Genomic DNA, 13,491 nt, shown 5'->3' with positions numbered 1-13,491 from the left:
TTTCAAAAACTGATGGGAAGAAAAAAAAAAAAGAATAATGAACTGTGTGATAGATAAACAGTAAAATGAAACTACGACCTTGCCCTAATTGCGGAGTCACTATCAGAACTAGAGGAGAAGTTTCAGGTGTGGAAGCAAGGTCTAGAATTGAAGGGCCTTAGAGTCAACCTAGCTAAAACCAAAATCCTAATAAGTAGGAAGGTAGATAAAACACAAACCCCTTCAGGTAGATGGCCCTGCTCAGTATGTAGAAAAGGAGTAGGTAGTAACTCTATAAGATGTACCCGGTGCAAGCTATGGACACATAAGAGGTGCAGCAACATCAAAGGCAGGTTAACTAGCAAGTTAGTTTTTGTTTGTGGCAGATGTTCAGGTGCAATAAAGACTGCAAACAAACAGGAAACAACTTCTATCTCATTCCAGGGTGAAAAACTAGAGGTAGTCGATAGCTTCCGCTATCTGGGCGACCAAGTTAGTAGTGGGGGTGGGTGCGCTGAAAGTGTAGCTGCTAGAATAAGAATAGCCTGGGCAAAGTTTAGAGAGCTCTTACCCCTGCTGGCGACAAAGGGACTCTCACTCAGAGTAAAAGGCAGACTGTATGACGCATGCGTACGAACAACCATGCTACATGGCAGTGAAACATGGGCTGTGACTGCTGAGGACATACGTAAGCTCGCAAGGAATGAAGCCAGTATGCTCCGTTGGATGTGTAATGTCAATGTGAATACCCGTCAGAGTGTAAGTATCTTGAGAGAAAGGCTGAACATTAGAAGCATCAGTTGTGGCGTGCAAGAGAGACGATTGCGCTGGTATGGACATGTGGTGAGAATGGAGGAGGATAGCTGCGTGAAAAAGTGCCACACCCTAACAGTTGAGGGAACCCGTGGAAGAGGTAGGCCCAGGAAGACCTGGGCTGAGGTGGTGAGGCAAGACCTTCGTACATTGGGCCTCACCGAGGCGATGACTACTGACCAAGACCTTTGGAAATGTGTTGTGCGTGAGAAGACCCGGCAAGCCAAGTAAGATCGTTGCCAGTGCCCCTGGACTGGTTCTTGTGCGGGTGGCACATGAGATGCACCATTTTGAGCGTGGCCGTTGCCAGTACCGCCTGACTGGCTCCTGTAGGATTTTCGAGCGAGATCGTTGCCAGTGCCCCTGGACTGGCTTGTGCGGGTGGCACATAAAAGACACCATTTCGAGCGTGGCCGTTTTCGTGCGGGTGACACGTAAAAGCACCCACTACACTCTCTGAGTGGTTGGCGTTAGGAAGGGCATCCAGCTGTAGAAACTCTGCCAAATCAGACTGGAGCCTGGTGTTGCCATCCGGTTTCACCAGTCCTCAGTCAAATCGTCCAACCCATGCTAGCATGGAAAGCGGACGTTAAACGATGATGATGATACTTGTGGGGAGCAAGTAAGTCATAGCATCTCATTTATCATTTATTCATAATTTCATCTGTTATGTTTTGTGTACCCCACTGTATTGTCTTGTCAATCTTTGTATCATCCCATCTTGTGCCTATCATCCCTTGTGCCTAACAAAGGAAATCAGGATATTGAAAATTAGTGAGAACTTGTCGAGGTTGCTCATGGCCAAAGCCCCACTGGTAAAATATCAATTGTGGCTAGAGACTGAGAACCCATGGTCTAGGTTACACATCGATTATGTTGGACCAGTGAATGGTACTTACTATCTAATCGTGGTAGACTGCTGTACAAAGTGGCCAGAGGTATGCAGGTGCAATAAACCAACTGCTAAGGCAACTATAAAGTTCCTATATGAATTGTTTGTGCAATGCAGTGTTCCAGACAGTTTCTGATAATGGATTGCAATTCTCGGGGTAGGAATTCAAGAACTTCTGTAAAATGCATGTGATAAAACATATTTTCACTCCACCCTACCACCGAAGGTCAAATGGGCAGGTAGAAAGATTCATGGACACATTCAAAAGACCGTTAAGAAAAGGTAGGAACGAATTAAGTAACGATGAAGCACTAACAAAATTCCAAAGGGTATACAGAGTAACCCCCAATCCAAGTACAAATTCAGGAAAGTCACCCACAGAGTTGATGTTTGCAAGAAGAATAAAATTGATTTTTGATAAGTTATTGCCAGAGAAAAAAGATGAAAAGGAAATACAGAAGATGCAACGAAATATTTCAAAGTAGGAGATGACGTGCATTTTAAAACTGACAGAAATGGTAAAGAAGGCTGGGAGGATAGCCTTGTAACCAAAAAAATAGGAAGCGTAACTGTCGGCTGGAACTGGTTGACACTGCATTACTTCGTTAGTAACAACTTCACCCATAAATGGGGAAGAAAACAAAATTTAACAGGTAATGAACAGTAGTTCAACAATTTCAATATTTCAACAATTAGGTACAGTAGACCTTCAACAATTAAACAACAAGCGACTAACAGTAAATTACAACAGGGAATCAAATGACTTGAAGACCAAACTACAAACTGCCAATTCAATGAGTTGCCACCGGTGGTGGCATTTGATGAAATGGTGGAATATCTAATATAAAGGAAATTGAAATATTTAAAATTTTTAAATAAGGACTTTAAAAAGAAAAAAAAGATGGAAAAAAAAAAAAGAACAATGAACTGTAAGTTAATGTGATACATAAACAGTAAAATGGAACTGCCTGCTTGTAGGAGGCAAGTAAGTCATTTCATCTCATCATTTTATTCATAATTTCATCCGCTATATGTTTTGTGTACCCCACTGTATTATTTTGTCTATCTTTGTATCGTCCCATCTTTATAAGAGCCTTTGTGCCTAATAAAAGAAATCAGTTCGTAGTTTGGTCTTCAAAGTCCAGGCACAGTTTACAGTTCAAGTTAGTGTTTTGGAAATATTGATTGTTGGTTCGTTACGTGCTTGTTAATGTTGCTGTTTGTATTTTGTGTTGTTATAACACTATTACAGTGTATTCTATATCTATTATTCACAATATCAACCGTACTACATTATTGGAGGCTTTAGGATATAAAAGGCCAGTCACATCGATTCCACTGTTCACTTCACTTGTTAGAATAAAGCAGCGCTGGAGGCTTCATACAGAATTGCTGTAAAAATTGCACAAACCAAGAAGCATCATACCATTTAAGGTTTGATTAAGCTTTGCATTCTGGAAACAATGAAGATGATTCTTGGAGAACAGCAGGCACACAAGTTAATGATACAGTCAAAAGTCAGATTTTGGACATGAGTGAAGATATTCTGCTGCAAGTGGTGACTGCTGTGAAGAGCAGTCCTATGTACTCATTGCAACTGGATGAATCAACAGATATCTCATGTTCCCAACTCCTTGTCTATGTTGACAACCTTGACAGAGCAGTCATGAAGGAGGAGTACTCGTTCTCTTAGCCAGTGGCCACAACAACTTGTGGAAAAGATATTTTCGAAATCCTAGAAGCTTTTCTCCTTAAACATGGGATGAGTTAGGAAGCACTTTTTGGTCAGTGTACAGATGGAGACCCTTCCATGATTGGCTGTAAATCAGACTTCAAAGCCTTTGCATAGAATGTCATTTCACATGTCTCCTTCACTCATTGCGTGATTCATCATTATGCTTTGGCAATGAAGATTCTCCCACCTGGACTTCAAAAAGTGCTTACAGACGTGAAGACTGCAAACCACATCTGAGGGAGCACAACAACTTCAAGGAGTTTAAAGCACTGACTTTTCTGTTCTGTTTCACAAAGTGGCAGCATTCAAGTGTACAATTCAACTTTATCAGAAAAGAGTTCAAGACAGTGACACAACTTTCTCCCTTCAGATGACAACTATACTGGATTCTATACCAGAACCTAAATGCAGTTTCTGTGAAGAGATCTCAGCTCATCTTCTGGCAGTGAATGATGCCATCAAAAGTTACTTCCCAAGACTGGATGGCCGCTGTACTGGTGCATGGATCTATAGACCCTTTTCAATGATGGACAAGGCCATCAGTGATACTGATGTTGCTGCAAAGGTAAAACTTTTTCAAATTTGTGAGGATACTCAGTTAAAAGTCAATTTTTCTGAAAAAGAACTTCCAACATTTTAGGCAAAACTGAAGGACAACATCGGCCCGCCAGTGCCAGCGACACATAAGTACCATTCAAGTGTGATCGATGCCAGTGCCATCTGATTGCCCCCCCACCCATGCCAGTGGCACTTGAAAAGCACCCAGTACACTCTCAGAGTGGTTGGTGTTAGGAAGGGCATCCAGCTGTAGAAATATTGCCAGAGCCCGATTGCAGCTTCCTGGCTTGCCAGTCTTCAGTCAAATCGTCCAAACCATACCAACATGAAAAGCAGACGTTAAATGATAATGATGTATAATTATATATAATTATAAATTGTTACACCATTGAAAGTTTAGGTAAACTTCATCACTCTCTCTCCACACAAAAATGAAACTCATTTCGGCACCAAAAATTGCAATGGGAAAATGCTTTAGTTTTTCAAATCTATTCTGCAATCTGGAATTATTATATATATTATATCCAGTGATTTTAAGACGTAGGAGAAAGATATTTTTAATATTATACTTTTACTTGTTTCACACTTACATGCAAAAACTCTAACGTGCTTTTTTTTTTTTTTTTGATGAATTTATTGTTTGTTATCTCTCCACACACTGTATTACCACTCATTTCTATAACCTCTGCATTTTCACTTATTCGTTTCAAACTTCTTTCAATTTTCAATCTAATGTAATCCACACTGTCTCGAAAACGTATTTCTGCAAAATGTTATCTAAAATTATGTGTAAAGAAAGAAATACCAAAAAAATATTTGAAAATGGGGGTGAGGTGAAATTTCCGAGGGTTTCACCCAACCCCGTTTTCTGAACCCCCAATAGGGTTTTTGTAACATATTAGGAGGTCGGGGTTAATGCAGTTTCGCACCTCTCCTTGAAAAATGCATTTTTTTTGAAAAAATTTTTTCGGATTCCTACGTTTTAGATGTCGGAAATTACGATTATACAAAAAAAAAAAGTTTTTAAATTTCACCCTAATTTAAATTTTTGATTTTGTTTACTTTATAGAGATTGTAGCGAATTGACAAACATATGCAAATCGAAATTTAATAGACAGAAACATTAAAGTGAAAAGAATTTGCGTTTTACTTGTGTTTGCCTTAAATAATCGTAAATTATAATTTAATATAAATTAAATATACACCATTTTATGAGAAACAAACAATGTTTAATAATTAATGATATAAAGTTTAATAAGGGACTCAAATTTCACCCTCTCCACCAATTTTAAATTTTGAACTTTTACACCCATTTATTTATGTACCTGTCTATTTATCCCTGTCCGTTTATTCATAAAATATATTTGTCAACTAAACGTGGCGGTCCTATAGAAGACAATGTTATTGTTTTGTTTTGTTTTACCCAGGAAGACATTCACATCTATATCTCTTTATACACATATCTATATGCTCATTGGATTTAAAATTTTGAAAACGTGGTTTCTTGCATATTCCAAATCTCCGTCATCTAAAACATAAGGGAAAAAAATTTCGAAAAAGTTCAAAATTTTAAGGACGTAGTGGTGGTGGTGGTGGTGGGGTATTTATTAATTATTTTTTTTGCATAGTCCTTCCTGATCTCAGACATCTAAAACGTAGGGATCCGAAAAAATGCATTTTTCAAGGAGAGATGCGAAACCGAATTAGCCCAGGAGGTCATTCAACGAAAAAAAAAAATTCCAATAATTCCGGGATGGCAACCCCCACTTTCTTTCTTCTCCGAACAAAAATAAGGGGCTTGCAGCTTATTAGGAGGTCAGGGTACTTGATTCCACGCAAAAAATCCGAAGTTTTTGGTTTTTATTAGTGAAAATCGTGCGGGTGAAAGGATCAAATAATACCGAAATCTGTAGTTATGCCTTTGTTTCTGGTTATACGTTAGAATTTGAAGACAAATTTATACATACAACTCAACGAAACAAAACGTATACTCGTGTAGTGTCACTCACCCTTCGGTCCCAATTATAATACCTCTCCCATTATCCCGCCATCCGCTCATTTTCATGATCCAAGTGAGAGGTGTGTAGTACTTTTTTTTCATATCTGAAACTATGTGAACCACAGCAAGAAAAACTTAAAAGTTGATTAATGGTAATTCTAAAGAACTTTTCGATCGTTACTTGAAAGAATTTCAGATCACATATGAACATAGTGGTCAAGTATTCTAAAAATATTATAATCGTTTTTTTTTGGAATTATTTTATCTCTTTATTTCATGGATTTACTGTTCCATAAGAAAAAGAAAAACAAATTTCCATGAGTAAAATTATTGCTCTAACAATATTAAATTTAATTACTTGCAAACTCATATTACAATAACATGGTACTACTAAAGCAGCGCGGACCCGAACGCACAGTCGCGCTAGCTAGTCTTGAGTGGTCGATCCTAACCCTAACCCGCGTGTGCAAATGAATACGTGTTTAGGGTTAGGGTTAGGATCGACCACTCACGACTAGCTAGCGCGACTGCGCGTTCGAGTCCGCGCTGCTTTAGTAGTACCCAATAACATTATAAGAAATCTTTTAATTGCAAAACTAAGAGACGCTTCAGTTTGTGTGAAAAGGACAAAATTAAGTTAATTACTGTCTTATTTCAAGCCATAAGAAATATTAGTTGAATAATTTCTATTATCTTAATACACAATTAGATTTAAATCTCTATTCGGTCGTCTGACCAGCGAGAAGATAATTCTCCCTATAATTTCGCATATCGAACAACACCAATCATCTTAAAGAACAACGCAATAACTTCTAAAACTGTACCAAAATATATCGTCAATGGCAAACGCTGTGGACACATCGGAAAAATAGTTTGAGAAAATAAAAATGGCACGCTATATTCAAACATCAAGAAGAATAACAAATTTTGGAAGTCTTTTTTTTTTTCAATTATTTTAAAACAAGTATGCAAATTTGAAAGCAATAATGGATTTTCTTGTCGATTTTAATGCAATATAACAATAATTCATTATTGTTATTTATTACTTCGTTCTGAGAATTTCTAGAATTTAGAAGAGCTGTTCAAAACAATGACTTACCGCAAGTACAGCGATGTACTTCGAACTTTTCCTTCCATTCATCTGCTTTAGTCTGCAAAGAACAGAGAAAACTTTCTATTTCAGAAACGATGTTTGGAGCTAAGTTATCTAACCATTTGCAATCAGTTAAAAACCGACGAAATTCATCCATGGCTATAGAACTACATGCATTAACCGTTTTTTAACAACTATGACGCTAAAGAAAGCGGAAACGGATATTGGTATTCAGGACAACTTCCGGTCCTAACACGCGGTACATAATGTCAGAAATCCTTCGAATATTTTTTTGTAATATAATTATGGATAAGATGAAGTCATCAATTCTACATTTAAAACGAAATGAATACAATCTCAAAATCTTCAATGTTTGTTTTGTTTATTCCTCTTCTGTATTGACGAAACTTTAACATGTTTTCATTTAGGGAAAAGGTGTTAAGAGGAATGCAAAACCTTTTATTTTGAGAAGTAAAAAATGGGCTGAAATATATTTGTGTTCATTTGACAAACGGTCCTCTTATTACTTTTTTGTATGTGGAAATCTGTTGAGGCTCATAGCAGTTCATAGGAAGTTGTGCAGGCATAACTACAGATTGGTGCCCTGTGACTTTATTTCGCCATAACTTCGGAAAGTAGTGCATATTTTGTAAATAAAATAATGTAGACAAGTTTTCGACGATATTGATTACAATTATGTTGATAAAATTTAGGATAAACTGAGAGAAGAATTGGATTGTTCCTCTCGCCTTGACTTGACTTACTGCCTACGTCCAGAATGAGAGCGTTTTTCACTTTTCCGTTTCCAAATAATTAGTTGAAATTCTAACAAACGTCCTACAAAATGACATTCGAAAATATGAATTTTAAAGAGAGTTCTAAGAAAACAAACTTGGGAGAAGAGAACCCCCAAAAGCGCATTTCTTCCAAATTTCATTGAAAAGTATGCACTTTTCAGAAAGGGAGCAATGATGAGTAGAGGCAGTAAACTATGTATGAAATAAGGTCATGAGTCACGAGGGAATTAGACCATTGATGTTTCAAGCAAGATCCTGTTACAGAACTCATCTTCATGATGCAAGACCAAATTCTTATTTTAATCAATGTTTTTAACTTTTTCATTGATAATGTTAAAACATCACTAGTTCCTGAAGGTTCTAAGTTTAGTTTATTTGTACTACTCAGAAAATCATTAGTTACTCAGTACTCTCCAGACTATCCACAGTCCTGCCAGTAGTACAACTTGTCCCACTTCTTATCATATACTTTGTCCTATACTGTTGTGAACAGTAACCCCATCCCTTCACAAGATGAGGTCAGTCCTCACCTTCAGGAATCTCATTGGTCCACTATTTAGTTGTCTACAACATAGTTTAGGGTTTCAGAAATCCTTAGCAGAATGTCAGCATTGCATAAGTTATTGGATCGCTTTACAATATGGCTGAACCATTTCAGTCACTTCTTGATACCTCAATAATTTTGTATACCATATGAAGAGCTGTGTAAGGAAATATTACTACACTTGTTTTGTAGTAATATTCATTATAGTGTTTGCAGTCTATAAACTGTAAACTCTATCTTTCATAAACTTTTTAAGATTTTATGTTTTCTGTTTCTGTGAGGTAGATGTAATAAGGAGAACAAGGGCATAGTGCAACCTAACATTGAGTCACTAGTGGGTATCCCATCTGCTCTTGATCTTGTTTCTTAGTCTTCCAAACATAGTAGTTTGTGAGTCTTCTTTTCACATATTCTGTGCAATTTGGTTGTATTCTGTCAGGAAACAATATTGGTATTTGATATTGATATTTTACTGATTTAATACATACAAATTGTTTTAAAATTCATTTTGCTTGATTAGGCCAAAGGGAGTAAGAAAATATACAGTGATTTCAATAAGTCATATTTTTGAATTAACAATTAAATTGAACTTCAAAGCTTCATCAGAGAGTCAGTAAGTCCATAATGGTAAGAATACAAGGTAAAAAGTAAAGAAGTAAAGTCCAAGGCTATATTCAGAAGGACCTCCAAAGTAGAAACAGCTGTAAGAGTGGAGTTGTATTTATTTATTCCTATGATTATAATAAATAAATTTTACTGATGTATGTCAACTGAATCTCATCTCCATTTTCTTCCTTCCCTTATATAAATTCTGGATAAAATTTTGTTTGCCTCCACTTGTACCTACTATTCAGTTGTATTATTGCCTTGCAACAGTAAGTCTTTGAATATAAACAGGTATCCTACCAGTAGTATATTGGACATTTCTTATCCCTCAGATAGTTGTCTAACCTCTAAAACTTATATATACTATATATATATATATATATATATATATATATATATATATATATACTATATATATATATATATATATATATATATACTATATATATATATATATATATATATATATATATAAAAATATATATATGTGCATGTATATATATATATATATATATATATATATATATATATATATATATACATATATATATTTTTTTCATTGAAGACAGTTTTCTTTTCTTATTTACAATTTACGATAACGTAAATGTAATACGGATATTGAGATGTAATATAGCGTGATAGTACCGAGGTATATATTTTTTGCTGAATTGATATAAGATTAAATTTTATTTTAATTGTGTATATTGGTATGTGCTAGAGTTTATTAGAGTGAATTTTATTTAAGAACATTATCATCATTATTATTATTATTATTATTGTTATTATTATTTAAGTGTGTTTTTGTTTTACTCTAGTTTGAATGTTATAATTAAGAAATTTTTTTTTTAAATTGTTTTCTACGGCATGATTTCTTTCTTTCTTTCTTTCTTTCTTTCTTTCTTTCTTTCTTTCTTTCTTTCTTACATTCTTTATTTATTTATTTATTTAATTTGATATTTATTTTGTTGATTATTGCTCTAACAGATTTTATAGCGTTCTAAATTGAACAGTAAATGAAATTTATAATATAAAATTTTTAGGTTTAGATTTGAGTAAATTTACCGTTTGCTTGTTCATTGCACATTTGGGATGGAAAGTTGTGTGCCATCTATTACTTTTTCATCCTGTTTTGTATGTTTTCATGGGTCAACTATGAAAATTAGATTTGAATGGTTTCTGTTTTTATTGGATGTGTATTGCTAGTAATAATGATGGTGATGATAGCAATAATAATGGGACCCTGAGGAGATGGAGTATCCTAATATTTTGTGATATGTATTAATCATTCTGGATGTTCTATCGAAATGTACATAGGTCTATTTATTTGTTATTATTATTGTTATTGTTGTTGTAATAAAGTATTTTCAACGGATCAATTTTGAGCTCTATTTAAAGTTGATATATATACATATATATATATGTGTGTGTGTGTGTATATATATATCATCATCATCATCATCGTTTAACGTCTGCTTTCCATGCTAGCATGGGTTGGACGATTTGACTGAGGACTGGTGAACCAGATGGCTACACCTGACTCCAATCTGATTTGGCAGAGTTTCTACGGCTGAATGCCCTTCCTAACGCCAACCATTCCGAGAATGTAATGGGTGCTTTTACATGCCACCGGAATGAAGGGAGGTACTGGCAATGGCCACACTCGAAATGGTGTATTTTACGTGCCACCTGCACAGGAGCCAGTCTAGTGGTACTGGCAACGAACTCACTCAAATGTCTTTTCACTCTTTTCACATGTCACTGGCACAAGTGCCAGGAGGGCGATGTTGGTAACTATCACGCTCAAATGGTGCTATTTCCGTGCCCCCGGCACGGAAGCCAGACAGCTGGTGCTCAGGCAACGATCACACTCGGACGGTGCTCTTAGTGATCTACTGGTCCAGGTACCATCATGATTTCGCTTTCGCTTGCCCCAACAGGTCTTCGCAAGCTGAGTTTGGTGTTGAATGAAGGAGACGTTGGCATGGGTGCCAGTCTACAAATTTAGTTTGATTTCGATTTCACTTGCCTCAACAGGTCTTCGCAAGCAGAGTTTAGTGTCCAAAGAAGGAATCTTACACATAAGTGGGCTGGCTACATCCCAGGCAGAGACCTCAGATTTTGGTCTCACTTGGCTTGCCAAGTCTTCTCACGCACAGCATATTTCCAAAGGTCTCGGTCGCAAGTCATTGCCTTGGTGAGGCCTAATGTTCGGAGGTCGTGCTTCACCACCTCATCCCAGGTCTTCCTGGGGCTGCCTCTTCAACGGGTTCCCTCAACCGCTAGGGTGTGGCACTTTTTCACACAGCTATCCTCATCCATTCTCGCCACATGTCCATACCAGTGCAATCGTCTCTCTTGCACACCACAACTGATGCTTCTTAGGTTCAACTTTTCTCTCAAGATACTTACACCCTGTCAGGTATGCACACATTACTCATCCATCGGAGCATATTGGCTTATTCATTGCGAGCTTACGCATGTCCTCAGCAGTCACGGCCCATGTTTCACTGCCATGTAGCATGGCTGTTTGTACACATGCATCATACAGTCTGCCTTTTACTCTGAGTGAGAGGCCCTTTGTCGCCAGCAGAGGTAAGAGCTCTCTGAACTTTGCCCAGGCTATTCTTATTCTAGCAACTACACTTTCAGCGCACCCTCCCCCACTACCAACTTGGTCACCCAGATATCGAAAGCTATCAAATACGTCCATTTTTTCTCCCTGGAATGTGACAGAAGTTGTTTTCTGCACATTTTCAGTGTTTATTGCACCTGAATATCTGCCACATACAAAAACTAACTTCCTAGTTAACCTGCCTTTGATATTGCTGCCCCTCTTATGTGTCCATGGCTTGCACTGAGTACATCTTATAGAGTTTCTACCTACACCTTTTCTAGAGATCAAGCAGGGCCATCTACCTGAAGGGGATTGTGTTTTGTCTACCTTCCTACTTATTAGTACCTTGGTTTTAGCTAGGTTGACTCTAAGGCCCTTCAATTCTAGTCCCTGCTTCCACACCTAAAACTTCTCTTCTAGTTCTGATAGTGACTCAGCAATTAGTGCATATATATACATATATATATGTATGCATGTATGTGTGTGTGTGTATATATATATATATATATATATATATATATATATATATTATATATACATATACAAAGTATGGGGGTTTAGTTCACAGGTGATCTAAACAATTAGGTGGGCTAGGTAAGTGCTGTAACAGATCACTAGGGCTCCAAGGTTTTAAAATAAATTAAGAATGAATTAAAGAATTAATATTTATTTCATAAAGTGATGAGGTAAGGTAGATAGAAGAGATATAGGAAAGATAGAAGAGATATAAAGAGGTATGTGTTAATGATCATAGGGGTTTGTATGTGGGTGCTATTCATGGGAGGAGAACTTACATTTAGATTTATGAAATAATTTAAAGGTGCGGAAGAATTTGTGCTTACACATAGTGAAGGCCTTATATTTATTAAGCGATTGTGAATTGTGGGTTAAAATTTTGAGGGCCTCTTTTAAGCAGTGTCCACAACTAGAGTGTTGGCCCTGATATGGGATACCCAAGTCTATTATAATCCAGGAAAGTTTATATTGTATTTTTCTATTAATCAGATGGTGTATGTGGTTGGATAGTGATATAGAATTGCTATTCTCTTTATATTTAAATGTGCATAATATCTGTGTTTAAAATTTGTGAAAGATCCAATGTAGTAGCTATAGGAGTTATTTACTATGTTGTGAATGGTGTATTGGGCTTGCAGTGGGCAGTCTGTCCCAAATCTGAAGTTGCAGTTATCAGTTCTACAATGATTAATTGGAGAGAAAGAAGAGGTAGTGCTGGTAGAGACTAGGGTGGTATTAGGTGAATCGATCATGATATTGCTGTTATTATTGCTGTCGTTTCTAGTATAAATATGAATGCCAGTGTTACCATTATTATTAGTTTCATCATTATCATTATCAGCATTGCTGTTGTAATTATTATTATCATTACTACTGGCAGCAACAGCAGTAACAGTAGCAGTAGTAGTAGTAGTAATAGCAGCAGCAGCAGCAGTAGTAGTATCATTGGTAATAGTGTTAGTATTAGTGGTGGTAGAGGAGGTGGTATTAGTGATGTTATTATTGCAGCTATTAGTAGTTGTGTTTGTCGTAAGAGTGTTAGTAGTAGTACTATTTTCAGTAATGATAATATTGCCATTGGTGTTAGTATTAATATTATTGCTAGTCCTATTAGGAGTTGAAGTATATGTATTATTAGTTGTAGTGGTTATAATATAGTTAGTATTGTTAGTATCAGTGTGTCTATTAGTGTGTGTGTGTGTATATACATATGTGGATGAAGGTATATACATACATGTACATATATATGCATATACTCATATATTGTTTGTATCATGACAGAACGCACGCGTTAACCTTTATACAGTAAGTTTTAACTATTTTTCTAACGCGACTCTCTCTATAT

At 36.4% G+C, this 13,491-nt stretch overlaps 1 protein-coding gene across 7 annotated transcripts in view; it reads right to left on the bottom strand.

The window, feature by feature from the left end:
• The window catches only part of LOC106884301 (nucleoprotein TPR), a 206,099-nt gene extending 198,829 nt beyond the window's left edge, over window positions 1–7,270 (bottom strand). For all 7 annotated transcript variants that reach the window (XM_089355144.1, XM_089355147.1, XM_089355146.1 and 4 more), the window contains exon 1: window positions 7,076–7,270. In XM_089355144.1, the coding sequence (XP_089211270.1) occupies window positions 7,076–7,226 (151 nt within the window). In that variant the 5' untranslated portion in view covers window positions 7,227–7,270. The remainder of the gene's footprint in view (window positions 1–7,075) is intronic.
• Window positions 7,271–13,491: the final 6,221 nt, after the last annotated feature.

This window comes from Octopus bimaculoides, chromosome 7, assembly GCF_046866305.1.
Source record: "Octopus bimaculoides isolate indiv1 chromosome 7, ASM4686630v1, whole genome shotgun sequence".
In the NCBI taxonomy this organism is placed as follows: domain Eukaryota; kingdom Metazoa; phylum Mollusca; class Cephalopoda; order Octopoda; family Octopodidae; genus Octopus; species Octopus bimaculoides.
Note: the sequence above shows the minus strand (reverse complement) of the source record. Positions and strands in the feature narration are given on the sequence as shown.